At 38.8% G+C, this 19,428-nt stretch overlaps 1 protein-coding gene across 1 annotated transcript in view; it reads left to right on the forward strand.

Moving 5' to 3' along the window:
* The first annotated feature begins 1,385 nt into the window (after positions 1-1,385).
* The window catches only part of ERAP2 (endoplasmic reticulum aminopeptidase 2), a 36,537-nt gene continuing 18,494 nt past the window's right edge, over positions 1,386-19,428 (forward strand). The window contains exons 1-8 of the mRNA XM_069492297.1: positions 1,386-1,954; positions 5,463-5,601; positions 9,050-9,184; positions 10,809-10,929; positions 13,743-13,897; positions 16,736-16,849; positions 17,818-17,949; positions 18,172-18,303. Of these exons, the coding sequence (XP_069348398.1) occupies positions 1,398-1,954; positions 5,463-5,601; positions 9,050-9,184; positions 10,809-10,929; positions 13,743-13,897; positions 16,736-16,849; positions 17,818-17,949; positions 18,172-18,303 (1,485 nt within the window). The 5' untranslated portion in view covers positions 1,386-1,397. The remainder of the gene's footprint in view (positions 1,955-5,462; positions 5,602-9,049; positions 9,185-10,808; positions 10,930-13,742; positions 13,898-16,735; positions 16,850-17,817; positions 17,950-18,171; positions 18,304-19,428) is intronic.

Genomic DNA, 19,428 nt, shown 5'->3' on the forward strand with positions numbered 1-19,428 from the left:
GCTGGTCTTGAACTCCTGACCTCTAGCGATCCTCCTGCCTTGGCCTTCCAGAGTGCTAGGATTACAGGCATGAGCCACTGTGCCCGGCCCTGAGGAAATTTTTAATGGTTAAAAAAAAGAAAAGACAAAAGACAACTATTCATGGGTTTTAGTTGGAGCAGGAAGGTGGCAGGGTGGGAGACAGAGTTGAATCACCTCAATTAACTACATTGTTTGTCATAATTTTATATCTTTTGTACTTTTACCCTTCTAGTAGGAGGAAACTGCCTTAATTCTATTCAGGCAGTAAATTCAGTTTGATTTAATTGTGTTTTTAATGGTAGTATAACGTGAAGAGGACCAAAACAATTTTTAAAATATTTTCAGTTAGAATATTATAAATGCAAATTTCATTTCCATGGCTTTTGATATATTGGAATTTTTTTTTAAATTTGTACCCAAAACACATTTATTAAAGTTTTCCATTACATTTATATTCCTAATATTTTTACTAGCAAAGGAAGCCACCTGGCCAACTCACTTACTCCTCTATTCCCAAATAGAATTATTTGCTCCAATGAAAAAGTTCTGCTTTTGGTGGGGCTAACAATAAATCAAAGCATTTGGGTTTTGTTCATTATTATTATTGTTGTTATTTGTTTGTATAAACTTAGGAAATACAAATGTAATTTTGTTCCATGCATATATTGCATTGTGTGAAATCAGAGCTTTTAGGGCATCCATCACCCAATTACAGCACATTGTACTCATTACACAGTTTCTCATCCTCCACCTCCCCTCTGCCCCAGCTTTTTATATATTGGAAATAAATGGAGGATAAATACCTACCTAGACCAGCATTCTTTACACCAGTAGCCATAGAATAAGGTCATTCAGATGATGTTATTTATTGAAGAGGTGAAGTTCAATGCCATCAGTAACAATAATGATATCTGGTATCCAAAGAACATAGGGTATTCTTTGGGGACTGATTAAGACAAAATAGAGACATATTGCACAGTTTACTTTCAGGCATTCAGGCATGTTCTTAAAGGGATGTAACCAAATGTTAAAAACATTCAAGATGCAATGAATTTACACACTTGCCTTCTGCTCATTGCACAGGAATGCAGAGGAAATTCGTTAAATGCAATTTTAAAGTAGGGTCCTGTTATTTGAGCTCTAAATAACTTTTATTTGTAATAACCAGATGATAGGTTTTCTTTGTGAATTAAAATCTTTTTCTTCATGCTATAAATGTTTTTTTTTCCTTCTAGATTAAATCCATTTATTGAAACATATTGCTCAGATCCTGTGTGTCATAACTGGAGCTGATGCAGTGCTACAGAGAACTATAGGCATAGCCTGGATATTAACTTGTCTTCTAGAGAACAGAGTCAGTGTTCCATTCTGCAGCAATGGTTAATTCACACGGAAAACCAATATTTAATATTTACATAGGATTTTACTGCTTAGCAGTCATCTTGCCCAAAATATGCATTTGTTCTCAATTCTCAATGCCATCTAGTTATCAGTCCAATAAGGATCCTGGAGCTTTCCCAGTAGCCACCAATGGGGAACCATTTCCTTGGCCAGAGCTAAGGCTCCCCAACACGGTCACTCCCCTCCACTATGACCTTTTAATCCACCCCAATCTCACCTCTCTGGACTTTGTTGCATCTGAAAAGATTGAGGTCTTGGCCAGAGATGCCACCCAATTTATCATCTTGCACAGCAAAGATCTTGAGATCACGAATGCCACCCTTCAGTCAGAGGAAGATTCGAGATACGTGAAACCAGGGAAAAAGCTGCATGTTTTGAGTTATCCTACTCATCAACAAATTGCACTGCTGGTTCCAGAAAAACTCATGCCTGGCCAGAAATACTACGTGGATATTGACTTCCAGGCCAAGTTAGCAGATGGCTTTGAAGGGTTTTATAAAAGCACGTACAGAACTCCTGATGGTGAACAAAGGTAAGACCTTGCTCAGGTCATGTACAGTCTCCTGTGGTGCTTTCCTTATGAGTTACAGCTCTTTGCCAGGTGCTTCAGCAACCATTCAGGAGAAATCCAATAAACCGTGGGGAAGTCGAAAGAAGGGAAAGCTCTGCTATTTTAAGGAAATCACAGCAGAGATGGGAAGACAGGATTCGGAGGCATAAACAGCTGTAGGGAAAATAACTAGGAGGAGGGGCCGGCTATGACTGTGGTAAGACAGACACGCGTATGTGCTAGGGGAAGGGATGGTCGGTGCAGAGAGGGCTGAAATAGGGAAGGCTTCTCAAGGGAGGTGAGCCTTGGTCTGGGGCCAGAAGGAAATGTGAGTGAGATTGGGGTTGGGAGAGAGGAAGTAAGGTGTACATTGCCCAGAGAATGGCATGACTCAAATCCAGGAGGCAGGAATAAGGAACAAGTCTGTCTGGAGAATTGAGAAATATGGTCTATTTGGTCAGCTCACATTTGTTGACCACAGGCTATGTGCCAGGCACCGCACTAGGCACTGAATGTATAGTGGTGGGATATGATGGAAGAGACACCCAGGACAGGACAATAAAGGACACGGGCAAGGTAAGTGATAAGTGCTGTGTAGGAAATAAAACAAGATGCTGTGATAGAAAGTGTAGCTGGGGACTGAGACTGATTTAGATGAGTGAGCCACACAGTCTTGCTAAGGAAGTATTTAAACTGAGATGTGGTTTGTTTGTGAGAACATCTTGCAGCAAGTGCAAAGGCTCTAAACCAGGACTGATTGAGAAAAGAAGGTTAATGTGTACTGAGGAGAGTGTACAAGGGGTCCGATCGTGTAGAACCTTGGAACCTCTTGTAAGGACTTTACACTTTTATTCGGGTGCAACAGAAAGTCACTGGGAGGTTCTGATCTGATTTATGCTTTGTAAAGATAAGTCTGTGTTGAGGGCATGTCATAGAGAGGAGAGAGTAGAGGCAGAGTAATCCTGGTGGGGGGTGGTCATTGCAGTAGTTCAGGTGAGAAGTGATGGTGACTCAGCCAGGCTAGTGGCAGTGCTTAGGAGCAAAGCAGTAGAACTTGGCAGTTATCTCATAGGGTAAAACAAGAGAGACTGTGGACATGGTGCAGGTCCATAACCAGGTGAGAGGAAGAGAAGAAGCAAAGATGCTTCATAGAGTGGATGGTTTGGTTCTTCCGGGCCAGGGTCCATCAGGGGGGTAAGAGGATCTGGCTCAGTGCTTTCCCACCTTTTATCAGTTGTATTCAATTGCCAGCTAGAGAAACCCAAGTATGGTGGCCTAGCCACGCAGAGGCATATTTTTCTCATTCAACAAGAAGTGCAGAAGTAGGGAGCTCAGGTTTGCTGCTCTTCAATGTCATCCAGGCCCCAGGCTCCTCTGTCTTTCTGCTCAGGCATCTATGGCTTTCTCCTGGTAATCACAAGATGACTGCTGCACCTCTAAGCATCAAATCCACACTCCAGGCAGGAAGAAAGGGGACATGGGGGAGAGAAAAAGGCAAATAGAAACATTGCAAATGAGTCTGATGCTCTTTACAAAGTGTTCCCTCCTACCGACTTCAACTAGGCCAGAACGAGTCATACGCCCCACCAAGCCACAAGGGAGCCTGAAGAAGTAACTCTTTATCTGGACTCATTGCCTTCCTGAGAAAATCGTGGTTCTCCTGGAACTGACGAAGGAAAAGGGACATTGGGTGGGCGACTAGCAGTGTCTACTATGTACCTGCTCTTCCCTTCCCCACCTCGGTGCTCACTGCCCGCTGGGGTCTCAAGTGCCCACCCCCAGCCCCCAGACGACCACTTAGGACAGCTCTTCCCCAGGCCCATCTCTTTCCTGCTCCCCTTGGAGACGCTTCCCCTTGTTGCAGCCTCCATTCTCAGGGGCCTGTCTCAGGCTCTGCGCAGTACTGAGTAGGAAACCCATCCACTCCTTCTCACTAAGGCACCATGTGAACAGTGATCGCTTTTCTCATTTTTTTAAGTGCAAATGCCCCATCCAAGGAACGTATATTTTAGGGATACTATTTGGGGAGCTGAGAGAAATTAGAGGGGGAGATATTTGGAGTAAGAGCTGGAGGACTTTACAGCATGCCTCCCAGGATGAATTGCAGGTTACTTCTGACTCTTCTTATGGTTAATTAGTCAGTTCTGTTCATACTCAGTCACCCAGTAGGTCTGACATATAGAATAATGTGCTGCATTACGTCAATTGAATCTTATGGATCTTTCTCTCGCTGGCTCTCACCCTTTCACGTAAAATACACAAATAATTCAGTTGACAACAGTTTTTTTGAGAAGCAGGAAGTCACTACTTTGCATGCGGAGTTAACATTAATATCATGTAAGCAGCAAAGAAATGGTTCAACTTTTTGCTTTTTCGATGTAGACTTATTACAACCAAAATTTCACAATAGTGAAAATGATTCAAGGCACTCGGAATTCCTTTACATTAGCAGTGCCTGCTACCAAATCTGAATAAGACCCCAAGGCCCCAAGGGAATCATTTAAATCCCTACCTTCACTTTCCCAGTCTGCATCACAGAAATAATGTGAGCTGAGGTAAAATATCCTCAGAGCTCCTTTTTTTTGACTCCTGGTCCCATCATGGTCTCATTTGAGCTGCTCTATTCTCCCTTCCTTTTCCAATCAAACTCTGTTCCCCAGATTCACTTCTTATTTGAAACTTGAAGTCTAAAGAATAAATAGGTAATTATACAATTTCAGGCATGATCAAGGATTGGAGGGTAGAGATTTGCCGAAGTATCTACCTATCTGTCATAGTCTGAAGACTGGCAAGCAGAGAGAACTAGACGTGTCTGGGGGCTTGGTGCCACACGGAGACCTATAGCCAGTGACGGTGCAGGAATATGGAAGCCCAGCTCCTTGCCTCCAGTGGGGGACACTGGAAGGTGTAGTTTCCATCCCAGAGCTTCCCAGGGATCGGGTTGAAGCTGGGACTCTGCCTGATACTGCACCCTTGTCTGTCTCGCCTGCCCTGCTGCCCTCATTCCCTTGCCTGTTTCTCTTGGCAGCACGTTCTTTATAAATGGGGGTCTGCTGCTGGGGAACACAACCTAGGACATCACTCATATACACAATTATTCCCACGTCTGATGGAGGCCCCCTTGGGTTGGAGACAATACTGAACATTAATTCCCTAGTCAATTCTGAAGTCAAGTTGGCGGCCTAAGTCCTGTTTTAGCCATTTACCAGCTAGGGATCCTGGTAAGGTCACTCGGAGTTCTCTGAGCCTCAATACCCTTGTGTGACAAAGTATGAAGGAAATCATGTAATTAGAGTTCCCAGCACAGGGCATTACTCATGAGACTTTACCCTCATTTTCTTCAAAGAAAGAGTTGAGATACATAAAGATCGTAGCTTGAAAAATCAAATATATCACCTCCAGGTTTAATACTCTGTTTGCTAAAAGTACAAATTCATTTCTCGTCTTGGTTTTACTTGTGTGTTCTGGTTGGGGGTGGGTCTTTTCACAGAGTAATTGCTGTAACGGATTTTGAGCCAACCGAGGCACGCATGGCCTTCCCTTGCTTTGATGAACCATTGTTCAAAGCCAACTTTTCAATCAAGATCAGAAGAGAGAGCAGACACATCACCCTATCCAACATGCCAAAGGTATTTCCATTTTCAGAAACTTCGAAAAATTGTTCTCAAATTGAGCCTCACTCTTTTTTTTTTTTTTTTAAATATGTCCTTTGTTTTCAGGATTTAAGCCATTAATTTGTTTTTATTCACCTACATATTATATAATCATCCCAATCCTTCTAGACATTAACATCTTTCTGTGTGGACCATTGTTACAGAAGGAGCTTTGATTTTTTGTTTCCCAAACAAGGTGATTTATATTTTATTTGGGTTCCTGTAGAAACAGTGTTCTTTTAAATCAGTATTCCTGGCCAGAGATGAAATTCAGAATGAACTATAGCAGTATTTCTCAAACTTTAGTGTTCAGATGAATCACCTGAGTATCTTGTTAAAATTCATGTTTTAATTCAGTAGGCCTTGGGGTGAAGCTTGACATTCTGCTTTTCTAACAAGTTCCCAGGTAATGCCACCGCTGCTGGTTCAGGGACATTTGCAGTGCAATGACCTAGAGGACACTGCCAGGCCCCACTCTACAAAATTCTTATGTAATAGTCTGTGATGGAACTTAGAAATCCCCCCTTTTAAAATTTAAGTTCCACAAGTAATTCCCAAAATTATCTAGAAAAATTATTTATTGTGGTTATACAACTTTTTAATTGGAAGAGACCTTTGGATACCCTTATCTGGCTTGTGTTGTTACACACAATGCAGAACTCTGAAAGACCCAGTAGACCCTCATTTGATACTTCCTCACTAATGATGTGCTTGCCATTTGTGCTGTTGAATGAAATGTAAAATATTTCCCATTCGCTGCTTGGAAAGTGGGACGAAAATAGAGGCTGTCCTGACCGTGCTTCAGAAAGGCGAATGCCACAGGAAGCAGCCCCGTCCTCAGCAGCCAGCAAGTGGTCCTCCTCCCCTTTTCCTCTCTGCCCTGCACAGGGATTGGCCTCTACAGGTGCAGGAGAGACGCATCCATAATCCAGACCCTGCATTACCCCAGATTTCTGTTTAATGCTGGAAAAGACATTTGCTCTGAAATCCTGGCAGAGCAGATGAAGGGAAAAAGGGGCAACCCTCCACAAGACCTATAGCTCACAGTTTTTCCATGATCGAACAGCTAGCAACTTAATTACCCCTCTCATTTTCAAGTAACAATGATCTGCTACCTCATCTCCAAATCTTCCTTCCAAAAGCATTTATTTCGGGGCAGTTTATCATTTCAGCCCCTTTCCTGGAAGCATTTTATTAATATAATTTTTCATCTGAATAATCATGGAGGGTAAAGTAAAAATACAATTAGTAAGTCCTTTTAATTAAAATATGATGCAAACATAAATTGCCATTATCATTATTGTATTAGAACTTTATATCTTTGGAAACCTCCAGTAACTTCTCATGTTTAAGAAAAATAAGCAAACACTTTGAAAATATTTTCTCCAGTCTTTGAATTTCTGTATTGCCTCAGTTGACTAGAGCAGCTCTCTGGATCATGCTGTTTTCAGCGAATATTGGTTTAACTTTCTACTTCTTATGGACATGACTAACCCAGATTTTCATGGTTATCCAAAAAAGGAGAACTGAAGTAATGATACAATCACACTGTCAGAATAATAATTGCAGCACCTAAGATGGGTTATGGCCTAGTGGGAAGAAGCAACATATACTAAGATCACAATTTTCTTAGTTGATAATACAGGATTTAAGAGAAGTGGGGTGCCACCGAAGCACTAGTAGAGGTAGCATGTCTTTTGCACATTTCTTTGTCAACTTCATCTTTTAAGGGAACACATACCTGCCAGTGACACTTGCTATGCAAGTCAAGTTCTGCTGGCATTGAGAAAACAGCTAAATCCTCGTCCAGCAATGAGTGTTTTATACTTAGAACTTACATCACCATCCTGGAAGAACTTACACTAAATATCCCATACACTTCCATTTAAGGCAATGTTAATCTACATGGGCCACTCCTGCTTCTTCAATGAAACTCAGCCTCTGTTTGGCAGGGCCGGCAGGGGGGAATCAGAGCAAATAACCATCTATCTCCTAACCATCTCTGCCACCCACTTTCCAGTGGCCCAGACTCTCATTTCCCTGTAGTCCTACAGCCACCTCCCCTCACCCCTCCACACACTTGATTAAATGGTTTTGATGCTGAGTTTGGCCAAAAGACCACAGCCATACTCTGACCCTGGACCCCCACCACAAGACAGCTTCTCCTCTGCTGGGGGTGGGTATCCAGAGAACTCTGGTTGAATCAGATTCTAACAAAAAAGATTCTAACAAAAAGTGTCTTCACCTTTGTTGAAATGTAGAAATGGATTTTAAATAGAATTCGGTAGAATTAAATTCTGTAGAATTTAGTAGCACAAACATTTGTCATTGAAGTAAGCTAGGTAGTTTATGGTAATACATCAAGCTATTTTCTCTTGCCAAAGCAAACTTCCATTCTATCCAACACATCAAATATGCTTAATAAGCCTTGGTCAGCATTGTCACAAGCCTGACTCCCTGAAAGGGGGGAAGGGTGGGGGTGGGGAAGAGATAGTCTAAGGATTGTGACCAGTTTGAAGAAAGTGGTGTTTTCGGATTATTGGGTCTTTATCCATCCAGTATTTAGGGGTGTTGTACCATGGTGGAGACCATCTCTGAGACAAGCTACCCAGACCAAATGAGGATAGAATTCAGTAATGACCCGGTGAGGTTGATGGATGCAGCTGACCAGACTATAGGCTAAAAACTTTCTGCTTCCTCAGGAGATGGGCAGAAGCTTAAATTACTAATGACCTTCTTGGCCTGACTGCTTTCATTGCTGAATCAATGAAGCAAAGATAAAATAAGACTATGACTCAAGTTGTCACACAGCGAGTGAAAGGATGAGCAACGTCTTTGAAGTCACACGGTCACATCCACATCTCAGTCCTGCAGTGGAACTAGCCGTGTGATCTCTGGCAATTCAGTTAATATTTCTGAGCCTCTGTTTCCTCACCTGTGAAATAACACCTACCTCACCCCAATATAATAAGAGAATTAAAAAATAATGTAGAGCCGTTTTGCTTCCTGTTGCCTTCTGCCACAGAGGTTTATTTATCATATGACAAAGGGAAAAAGGCCATTCTCTGGTATTTTTTACTTAGAAGCCCAGAATTTGAATTTATGCCAATGTTGGGGATTATTGCATTTAAGGAAAATAGAAGCATCTAAGATTTTTTTTTTGCTCTCAAGCAACAAAATAAGACTTGGCAATTTTGTGCTTCAGGGATTTCAAAAGCAGCATATTGTGCCTTCCAGAGAGTTCAGGGATAAAAGAAAGAGCTCGGAGAGACCACAGAATGTTATGAGAGGCCATTGACCTCCCAGAAAGTCATCAAGTGTCCTACAGAGTGGCAGACTTGCCTCTAACCCACTTGCCGTAAGCCACAGGCATGCTTGTGAAATACTCCAGTTTTCAAATACTCATTCCTTTCTCTTACTGTAGGTTAAGACAATTGAACTTGAAGGAGGCCTCTTAGAAGATCACTTTGAAACTACTGTCAAAATGAGTACATACCTTGTAGCCTACATAGTTTGTGATTTCAAGTCTGTGAGTGGCACAGCCTCATCAGGGGTCAAGGTGAGACTGAGTTCTAATTTCCTACACAGTGCAGAACAGTGTCCTCCTGAGAGCAATGAGCTTTTCTTTATTTTCTTAAGCTTTCTTCCTTATAATCAAAGTATTATGATCATTTTACAAAACAGAGATATGTAAAAAATTTAATTTAATTTAAAATTATCCATCATCTCGAGATATAACTACTGATAATATTAGTGTAAGCCTTCCAAATATTTTTATATGTATGTTAGTATATGTGGGTGTACATGGTAACTGTGTATACTGTATATACATGTATATATATATTTTTAAAATATATGTATACAATTTTTGCAAAATAGCATATTGACTGTTTTTAACCCAATTTTTATTATAATATGCCTTAAAAGTTGAATGCCATTAAATATTTTCTATAATTTTAATAATTGCATAGAGTTTCCAAGGATTTTTTAATCAGCATTTTATTTTAGGGCATTCATGTTGTTTCCAACTGTTTTCTATAACTTTTTTCTCAGTGAAACAGGTCTTTAAGATTTTTAGAGTCTTCACGGTTTGCAAAAACTTACAACAATACCCAATGCTATCTTGTAGTTAATTTTTTGCAAACACCAGTGGAGACATTAAAAAAATAAAAAAGAACTCCTACCGTGAGGAACCAAACTATAGACATAAAAACATCTTCAAAGAACCATAAAATAATACTTATGAAAAATGGGTGTAAAATGGCGATTACAATTTACATAGATACTATAGATATGTAGATAGGTATTATGAGTTGTGTGTCCACATACATGCATGGCATCTGTGCACTTACATATATGTGTGCATAGACATAGATAGATGTGTGGGAGGTGGATGCACTTTACTTCAGAGGACAGATTCCTGCCAACCTCCCTGGATTCACATCCCAGCTCTGAAACTTTCTACCTGTGAGATTCGGAGCACTTTACTTAATCTCCAGTTTTTGTTGCTTCATCTATAAAATGAAGATAATAGCACCTTCTTCATAGGGTGAGTATAAGTATTAAATTACATTTTATACGTAAGCATTTAGCACACTGTCTGGTAAACTGACAAAAAAAAATGGTGGCCATTTACATATTCTCTGCAGGAAAGTTTGAGAAACTTCAGTTAATTCAGAGCATGAAAATGGGTCATGAAATTGAAAGTAGTCTTATGCTTGAAAGCCAAGAAAATTGGAATCTAATCCTGTTTTTTCTCCTTAATAGCTAGTTACTTTGGGGGAGTCACTGAACATATTTGAGCCTTTTATAGTTTAAAGCAAACTCAATAGAGGGTGGATCACAAATTTTTCAGGGCTTTCCCACACAGGTCTACAGAGTATACTATAAAGATGAAGTCAAGTGAGTCCTCATGATATGATGGGTTAATACAGCTTGAAAGTTACAGATGAGCATCTAGAGAGTGGATTGTAACAGAAGATGCAGAGTTGTTTGTAATTGTCAAGACTGACTTTTGCTTTAATACTTCATGGAACCTCTTATCCCTTATTGACAACATGCTTAGTGGTATCTCAATACTTTAAAAATGCAGTCTGCCTTTCTATGTGTGAGGGCTATCAAGGATGGACTTATGTCAAGGAGCTGTCATTCAAAGCCCACTTCTTCTGATCCACATTTCCCAGGTGTCCATCTATGCATCCCCAGACAAATGGAGCCAAACACATTATGCTTTGCAGGCAACACTGAAGCTACTTGATTTTTATGAAAAGTACTTTGATATCAACTATCCGCTCTCCAAACTGGGTACGTTCAAATTCCACATCATTGTCTTTATTTTTGCTCATAGAACTTGCTTTGATTTCTTACCTCTTTATAGTTCATTTAAATGAGCATTGAAGATATTCAGTTAGCCCAGGAAGGAATAATCCATTCCTCAGAGATAGTCCTTGAGTGTAGAAAAAATTTATGAGAAGCTTAAGTAGTGTTGATCATTTTTCTATTCTTCTATGAGGTTTAATGTTAAAATATGTGCATCACACTCTTCCCAAGGCTGATCAGGAAGGAAACATACTGGGAGGCTGGGACAGAAGCCAGGTAGTGGGCCCTAGAGATAGACTGGGAGAACGAGAGGAGGAAAACAATGGCTGCTCTGTATCTGTCCCTGAAATCAGGGGGCCGCGTGCCCAAGAGCTCATCACAGGGATGTTCTTTAAATATTTGTTCATCCCAGTGATGCTGTGGCCCCTGTGGCAGGTAGCAAGGCTCCCACCCATCATGCTCCCCTTCTATGGGTGTGAAACACACTTCCCATCATGCTTCTCTTCTGTGCCCCAGCAGCACTGTTCAGAGAATGGTTTCTCCATAAATATACATATGTAAATATATATGTGAGGATGGGTATATTCATACCTCATGGGTGTGGTGCTCACCGTATGGGGGATGGACACACTTGAAGCTCTGACTTGGATAGGGCAAAGGCAATATATGTAACCTAAACATTTGTAGCCCTGCAATATGCTGAAATAAATAAATATATATATGTGCATTGCATATTAGAATTAGATGAATTTTCTGGAGCAATCTCTACACCATATTTGTACAAGACCAGCAATCTTTTATAAAAGTTGCCAAAAGTTTATGTAAACAGAGAATCGAAAACTGTCCCTCCATCTGTCATGTATATTGGCCATTGAGATTTGGAAGACTGTGGCACAGATTAAAACAAGCACCACATGTACTCACAATCAAATTTGTACTAATTTGTGCACATATGGAAGTAACATTCATCGAGTGTCGGACAGGTGGGAAGTGGGGAGAAGGAGATGAGAAACTCACACCTAACAGGTGCGGTGCATGCTGTCTAGAGAATGGGCACACTTGTAGCTCTGACTTGGGCAATGAAAAGGCAATTTATGTAACCAAAGTGTACCCCCATAATAGTCTGAAATTAAAAAAAAGATTTGGAGGAAATAGATCATTTGGATGTGGTAATAGATCTTTATACGAGATGATACAATCTATCTTAGTTTTGATTTTGTATCTTAAAAAAATAAAAGATATGATTTTTAGAATGCTGCAGAGCATATAAAAACCGTGACTTAAATTGCATAATTTACATAGATTTGCTCTTAGAGTTTCTGATGGGGTGACAAAACAGTTTTTTCCTTTGAGATACTAGGATATATACCTCATCATGTTCCTCCTCTCTCCCCCAACTCCCATGAATTTTCCTTGGAGAAGTTAGAAGGGACCATCAAAAGACATATCCAGGGACTTATTTCTGTAGTTCCTGGGTCTCAATATATTGTTAGAGGGCCAGTTCTACATGCCCTTTAGCACAGATATACTAAATTCAGTTTCCTCATCATCCACTGCTGTCCTCTAGGTCAAAAATCAGGGACAAATCAGTAACAGCCATCAACAATCTTACGTTGTTCCTGAAAAATGCAACCTTGAGGATCATATATAACACCTTTTAAAATTGAGAAGAAGCATGCAGCTTAAGAAAAAATAGAGCAAATATAAGAACCTCTAACAGCTATGGGAAATAATGCAACTGCTATAAAATCATCAATGCAATTTAGAAAAGGAGTCATTCCCACATTTGAAGTGCTGACGAATACTATCTTTATTAGTGCTAATTTAGTTTTTGAGTGTGTTATAAATACTTGTTTTTATCCACTAGAATTAATCAGTATTAACTCCAGACAATGTAATTACAAGCCAAGTGACTTGGTTCATTTTGAACTTTTAAAAAAAAAGTATCTTCCTTTTTAGCTAAACAGAACTTCCAAAATGGCCTAGCCAGGAATTTTCTAATCTACATAAAGTCATTGGCAAAGAATGGCAAAGGAAACACACACATATACATGTATATGTGTGTATATATATATATACACTCACACATATATAATATAAATTAATGTACATTTTACCTGAGTTGCTTAAAGATGATTATATTGCACTTCCCCCTGGTCAAGACGTTCTAGGAGGTAGAGGAAATATCAATGTTGAAAAGGAAATTGAGGTCAGAAAGAATCAATGCCCAGAGCTCTTTTCCTCTAATACCTTAGAAGGATACTTGCTCATAATAGAGCCTGTATATGCTTGAAATATCAATTGAAATATTGACTATAGAGATTGCTCCCAAAAGGTGTTCTCCTGAAATTAAAATCCTATATCTTTCTCCTTTTTCTAGAAATGAGTTCATTATATGTTTTGATGAATCTCAAACATATTAATTATTTGAATCCTTTTATTTTTAAAGTTTTTCAGCATTATTGATATAAAATATAATATGAGTATTTTTAAATAAATTATTTTCTTGGCAGTAATGCACCCAAAATACTTTCAGAGTTCAGCACTTTCAGGGAAAAATAGTTAAATGTCAATATATTGCTTCAGCTACAAAACTATAGTGGTAGAACTTATTTCACTTAATAATGGGTACTGAATATTTTCATTGCAATTACAATATACCATGTCAATGTTAAGATATTCTTGATGTTTTCAGGAAGTCTGCTTATGTGTATTGAAATAACATATTTGAGTAGGGAGCAATCCTACTTCTGATGTGGAAGCCATAATGATTAAGTGTGTCTGTTCTTATTTCTTAGACCTAATTGCTATTCCTGACTTTGGGTCTGGAGCCATGGAAAATTGGGGCCTTATTACATATAGAGAAACATCACTGCTCTTTGATCCCAAGACTTCTTCTGCTTCTGACAAACTGTGGGTCACCAAAGTCATAGCCCATGAACTAGCACATCAGGTATTGGCACTCATGACATTTTACTCAGAATCAATCCAAAAGAGCATTATGCAGAACACCACCAATCTTCCTGAGACAACGTAAAATCATAACATTGTACTTCTAGAGGGGAGCTTAGGGATTTTCAAGCCCAACACAGTATGCCGAGTAGCAGAGCACTCAGTCTCTAGACTATAGGACTCATATAGAAATTTTATCACAAGAAGAGTAGCTGCTAAATTTATCCTCCAAAACTCTTCAAAGCAAAGCCTTCAAATGTCCTTTGGGGAAAAAAGGATGGTAACTATGCACACACATAGAGCACAGAAATGGAAACCCTACAAATAAAGATTTCTACTAAAAATAGTTCTCCTTGTACCCCAGCATTCCAATCTCGGTCAAAATCAATCTCCCTTCCTTTGGAGCCTATGATTATATGGCCATAATAAATGCTTCCAGTCAAGTACACATGGGCTGCTGACCCTGGGCACATTACCTAACTCTCTGAAGTTAAGTGTTGCCATCTATAAAACCAAGCTAATAATAGTTGCTACATCATAAAACTGTTGTGAGGATTACAGATAAGGAAAGTATCTGTGCCTGCTGTATAGTAAGCACTTGATAAGTGTTAGTTATTAATGATGACAACAGTGGCCACCACTACTGCCACCATTGCTTGCAGAATAAGATATCTAAGCATCATCTGTCTATCAACCCTGTATTACATACAAATGTGGAACTGTAAAACTGGGTCCATAGATATCAGAGTCTATTTCTACTCTATTTCATTTCTGAAAACTCTGAGTAATGCAGTGAATTATTAAAGGCGCCAAAAATTCTCTTTCACCATGTGGGCAAATATCATTTTAGAAGCTGGTAGAACCTCTTATTTAAAAAATTTTAATGTCATCCTTTATCATCACCATTACATAAGTTGTTTTTTTAAAGCAGTGAACTAAGTACCAGTTACATAGGGAGCCATGCTCAGCGCTGTACTTTGAGAACATAAGGCCTGCTTCCTCTGGTTCAGAATCTCCCCACTGGCCCATTTTAGCTGTTTTGATCATTAGTCACCAGGAGCTCTAAAGCACTTAACTGAGTCTGGGGATTTCTAATCTTTCTAGCCAATGTTTGCAGGGAAACGGTCTGAGAGCTCTACCTCTGAGGCTCCATGCTCCCTCTGGGCCTTCATCTAATAGCTTCTCTTTCATGGAGACGCAGAGTCTGGGGCTGAAGCAACAGACAGCATTGGAACTTTTGCCTTGACAATTTTGTCTCCCCATTGATGTCCATTTGACCATGTCTCTCCTCTGCACATAACCTGGCAAGGATTCCCCAGTGCCCACTGCATGAGTCAAGGGTCCTTAGTGTAGCATACTAGGCCCCCATGGCCCAGCCCCTCTTCACCTCTTCAGCCTCTTCTCCTACCTATACCTTAAGCATTAGCCATCTGAAACTACCTGCCCTAATCTGAGCATGCCAGGTTGTACCACCCCTCTATGACTTTGCTCCTGCTACCTAATATCTCAGCATACCTGCAAACCACTTGCAATGTTCAGGAAATGAATCACTTCCTAATTGTCCTACATACTCTCCCAGAAAAATTGATTATTTCTCCCTAGAATCCCCTCTGCTCCTGGCAGATAATTGACCTTAGCCCCTATAATATTTTTCTATTAGTTGGCCTCCATAATTTGTGTTGAGGCAGTGGCTATATTATTGCATACACAACTTTGTATTTCTAACATATGGCATGGGGTCAGAAACATAATAGGTGTTCAATAGATATTTATTGAACAAGTGAATAAACTATTCTTACTAACTGGTAATAGGACCAGAATGAGTTCAACCTGTACATCTCATATTTACCAGTTCTCAAATTGAGGCAACACCTCCTCTTCCTTCCCAGGGATGCCCTTAGGAAGTTGGTGCTCACTTGAAAAATAATCTGAGGGTTGTCGGAAAAGGAATAGAGTTTAAACTTTTTCTAGAACCTATAGATCTAGAGTTTTCTATTGTATAACTATAACAAGGATCTTCTGAAATTTATTATCTTACTGTTTAAGTTTCTGGTCCTTCTGGAGATTGCAACCTTAAAATACCTATACTAGATGCACAGTACTGGGCACATCGGCCTAAATAAATAAATAAAATGTATGAATGAATAGTAATATTTAAAATATGTGATATGGATCAAATATAGGTAAAGGGTAAATGTTTAGATTATCCTTATGCATCTTTTAAATTTTATTTATATATATTTTAAATCTGAGACCTTTATTCTTTCTAGTAGCCAGATTAATCCCTGGAAGTAAATCAGGGGCAGAGGTTAACAATTAAATTTGTTCATCAGTAATATTATGTAATAATCTGAGAACCTGAAGTGAATTCTCATGGTTCCCCTATGTACTTATTATGCAATATAAAAAGGTGACTTCACCAAGGATATCTTGGCATATATTTTTTCTTAGACCATCATTATATATCAAGGACAAAATAAGATTATTCTTATTGTGCAAGAAAGAAAAACTACCCCTATAAAATGTTTTGTTTTCTTTTCTTAATATTAAATCTAATAGCTAGGAAATGTGAAGTGGATAGAATGGGAATTGGAGAGTTAGAGGCATTAAGGACACAAAAAAGAAAAGGGAAACAAGAAATATGTGGTAGTGAGAATGAGAAGGGAAATAAATCAGTAGAGGGAAATTGTACACAGAGAAAAGGGTAGCAAAGATGGAGGAGAGACCTCAACTAATCAAAAAAATAAAGTTAGCAACCACTATATTTTTTTTCTACAGTTATAATAATAATGTTTTATATTTGTTTAACTTCTAATAACATTGAGTTTCTACCTTCTAGTGGTTTGGCAACCTGGTTACAATGGAATGGTGGAATGATATTTGGCTTAATGAGGGTTTTGCAAATTACATGGAACTTATCTCTGTTAACACTACATATCCAGAGCTGCAATTTGTAAGTTCACAATTCTGTATGTCATACCATATGCCCTAAAGAATCATCAATTTACTACTAAAATTTTGAATGAATGTTAAAGAGAAAACTACAAAATATGGTTTTTGAACATATGGTGTTTTGTTTGATATACAAAACAGATCACAGAACTGGATGAGACATTGAAGGTTTTAGAAAACAATCAACATAAATCTCTCATCCAGAAGTTTGTGGACAGAGAGGGCAGACTAGCACAAATAGACAGCTGTGAATGTGGGGTGAGAGGAAAGAATATAGCTGTCCGTATACATTCACACAGCAATGCCCATGGCTACTAGGTACAGTGCAGAGTTATTGGCATGTAACCTGAATTGAACATGATTGGGAAAACACGCCTCCGGAATTTCCAAAGCGCCTGTTGGCTTCCCCAAACTGTGTGAAGGGATTTCCTCAAGCATGTCTTTTTTTAATGGGTATGGTAGTCTGAACACTTCCCAAATCTGCATGTTGTGGTGGTTAGTAATGATTAATTAGGTCTTTGGGGGATACATTTAATCCAGTACAGACAAGGATTCAAAGTCAGGGTCTTATTGTGCATGTGCTGAATCTGTGGTTTAATGCCAAAGCTTTGTATATTCTCATTTGTAAAATTCATATACTGCATCTCCTTTGTCGAGGTGTCGAAAGAATTGCAGATGATGGGTCATAGCGCATAGCAAGTATTCTAAATGGAAACCAGTATTTTTTATTTCTGTACTCAAGGCTTGATACATGTAAACATTTAGGCTATATCTGAAAAAATGTGGGATTCGTACCTTTTTGAAATACAGCATTGGTGAAAGGGGACTATATAAAGGGAAAGAAACATCTTGCAAGAAATACAGATTAATTCTTACCTCTAAGAACATCTTACTAAACCTAGCATGTTTTCTATTCCTTTTAGAGTGTCAAATAGAAGCTAAAAGTAAAAATTTTTCTCCCCTGTTTAGGATGACTCTTTTTTGGATGTGTGTTTTGAAGTAATAGCGAAAGATTCACTGAATTCATCTCGCCCTATCTCCAAACCAGCAGAAACTCCTACTCAAATACAGGAAATGTTTGATGAAGTTTCCTATAACAAGGTAGTAAATGTTGTGTGCAGGTGGAAGTTCTGCTTCCAGAAGAAATATGACTCTAAAATCAGTAATTTAAGTCATTGGTGCCAGGTTACCACTACCTGTTTCACTTTTTATTTGTCATTTTCAGACATCACACGTTCCATAAAATTTAAGTTTCCTTTAAAACTATCTTTTTCTTTATCTCTTTGTCTTGTTTTTGTTCCTTTTTTTTTTTTTTTAATTTAGGGAGCTTGTATTTTGAATATGCTCAAGGATTTTCTGAGTGAGGAGAAATTCCAGAAAGGAATAATTCGCTACTTAAAGAATTTCAGCTACAGAAATGCAAAGAATGATGATCTGTGGGACAGTCTATCAAACGTAAGTCATATGTTGGGTGACAGTAGATTGTTGTTAAGTCTAAAAATTATGAACGCTTACAATTATGAAAGCTTTTTAATAGTTATATTGTCATTCAATAATATTCCACATGCCAGGTTGTCAGGGTCCATACAAGGCAGTACCTCTCTATTTCCTGTGACATTATACTAACTAGATTAGGATGTCACAGTGGGATGGCCACCTTCCTTTATTTGGTTCCTTCTATGGCTAATCCTACACTTTTATCTTCCCTTGTTCCAAAATCTTTAATAACTTTGCAATTCCTAACACATAATGCCTAATTTTCTTTGCCAGATTTTAAGGTTGAACTCTACCTTATTCCCCAATATGTATTCTTTGCGGAGTGAAACTTATCTTCTCCCTCATAAAAAGAAATCTTACTGAATCCCAACATTGTGGTACCTTTGTTTCTAGTGCCCTTGGTACCTGAAAAGCCCTTTCTTCTTTCCAGCAATTCAAATTCTATCCATCTTTCAAGATCCAGAGAGGATTTCACCTCCTCCTTACAGACTGCTCCAGCCCTCATTGGTTTGCCTCTCTGCTAAATGCCTACAAGTCCACTTACGATCTGTTCTACATAAAGATACTCCCTTTTGTTGGTTTTTATTGGTTCAATAGTAATAATAATAATTTGCTTCAGAACAAGAATCATATCTATTCTTTTTTTTAATGCTATGGCACCTAGCATACTGTTGGTCCTATAATATTGATTAATAGATAGTTAAGGATTGATTAAAGAACTAACTCATGGTCTCTTTGTCTTTGGGACTCATGTAGATAATAGGAGAGACAAAGCAGAAAACATTCAGTTAACTCAGATGATTCTAATAATTATTAAAATATTTAAAAGTTTTCAACTGCAAAGAAAATAATCTTTTATAAAACCATTGGACTAGGAGGACTCATGCCCACAAGTAGAAGAATCCTAAGCCATTTTAGACAGAAGAAGTCCTTCTTTTCATAAGTACTATGTCCTAGGGGCAGTAATAATGTTGCTCAATCTTTGTGTAGCACTTTACCATTTTAAAAACACTTTCATGTGCATTCTCTCATTTGATATTTTAATACCCTTATAAAGCACCCTCATGGTCCAATTTATATGTG

The sequence above is a fragment of the Eulemur rufifrons genome, chromosome 17 (assembly GCF_041146395.1).
Source record: "Eulemur rufifrons isolate Redbay chromosome 17, OSU_ERuf_1, whole genome shotgun sequence".
NCBI lineage: Eukaryota > Metazoa > Chordata > Mammalia > Primates > Lemuridae > Eulemur > Eulemur rufifrons.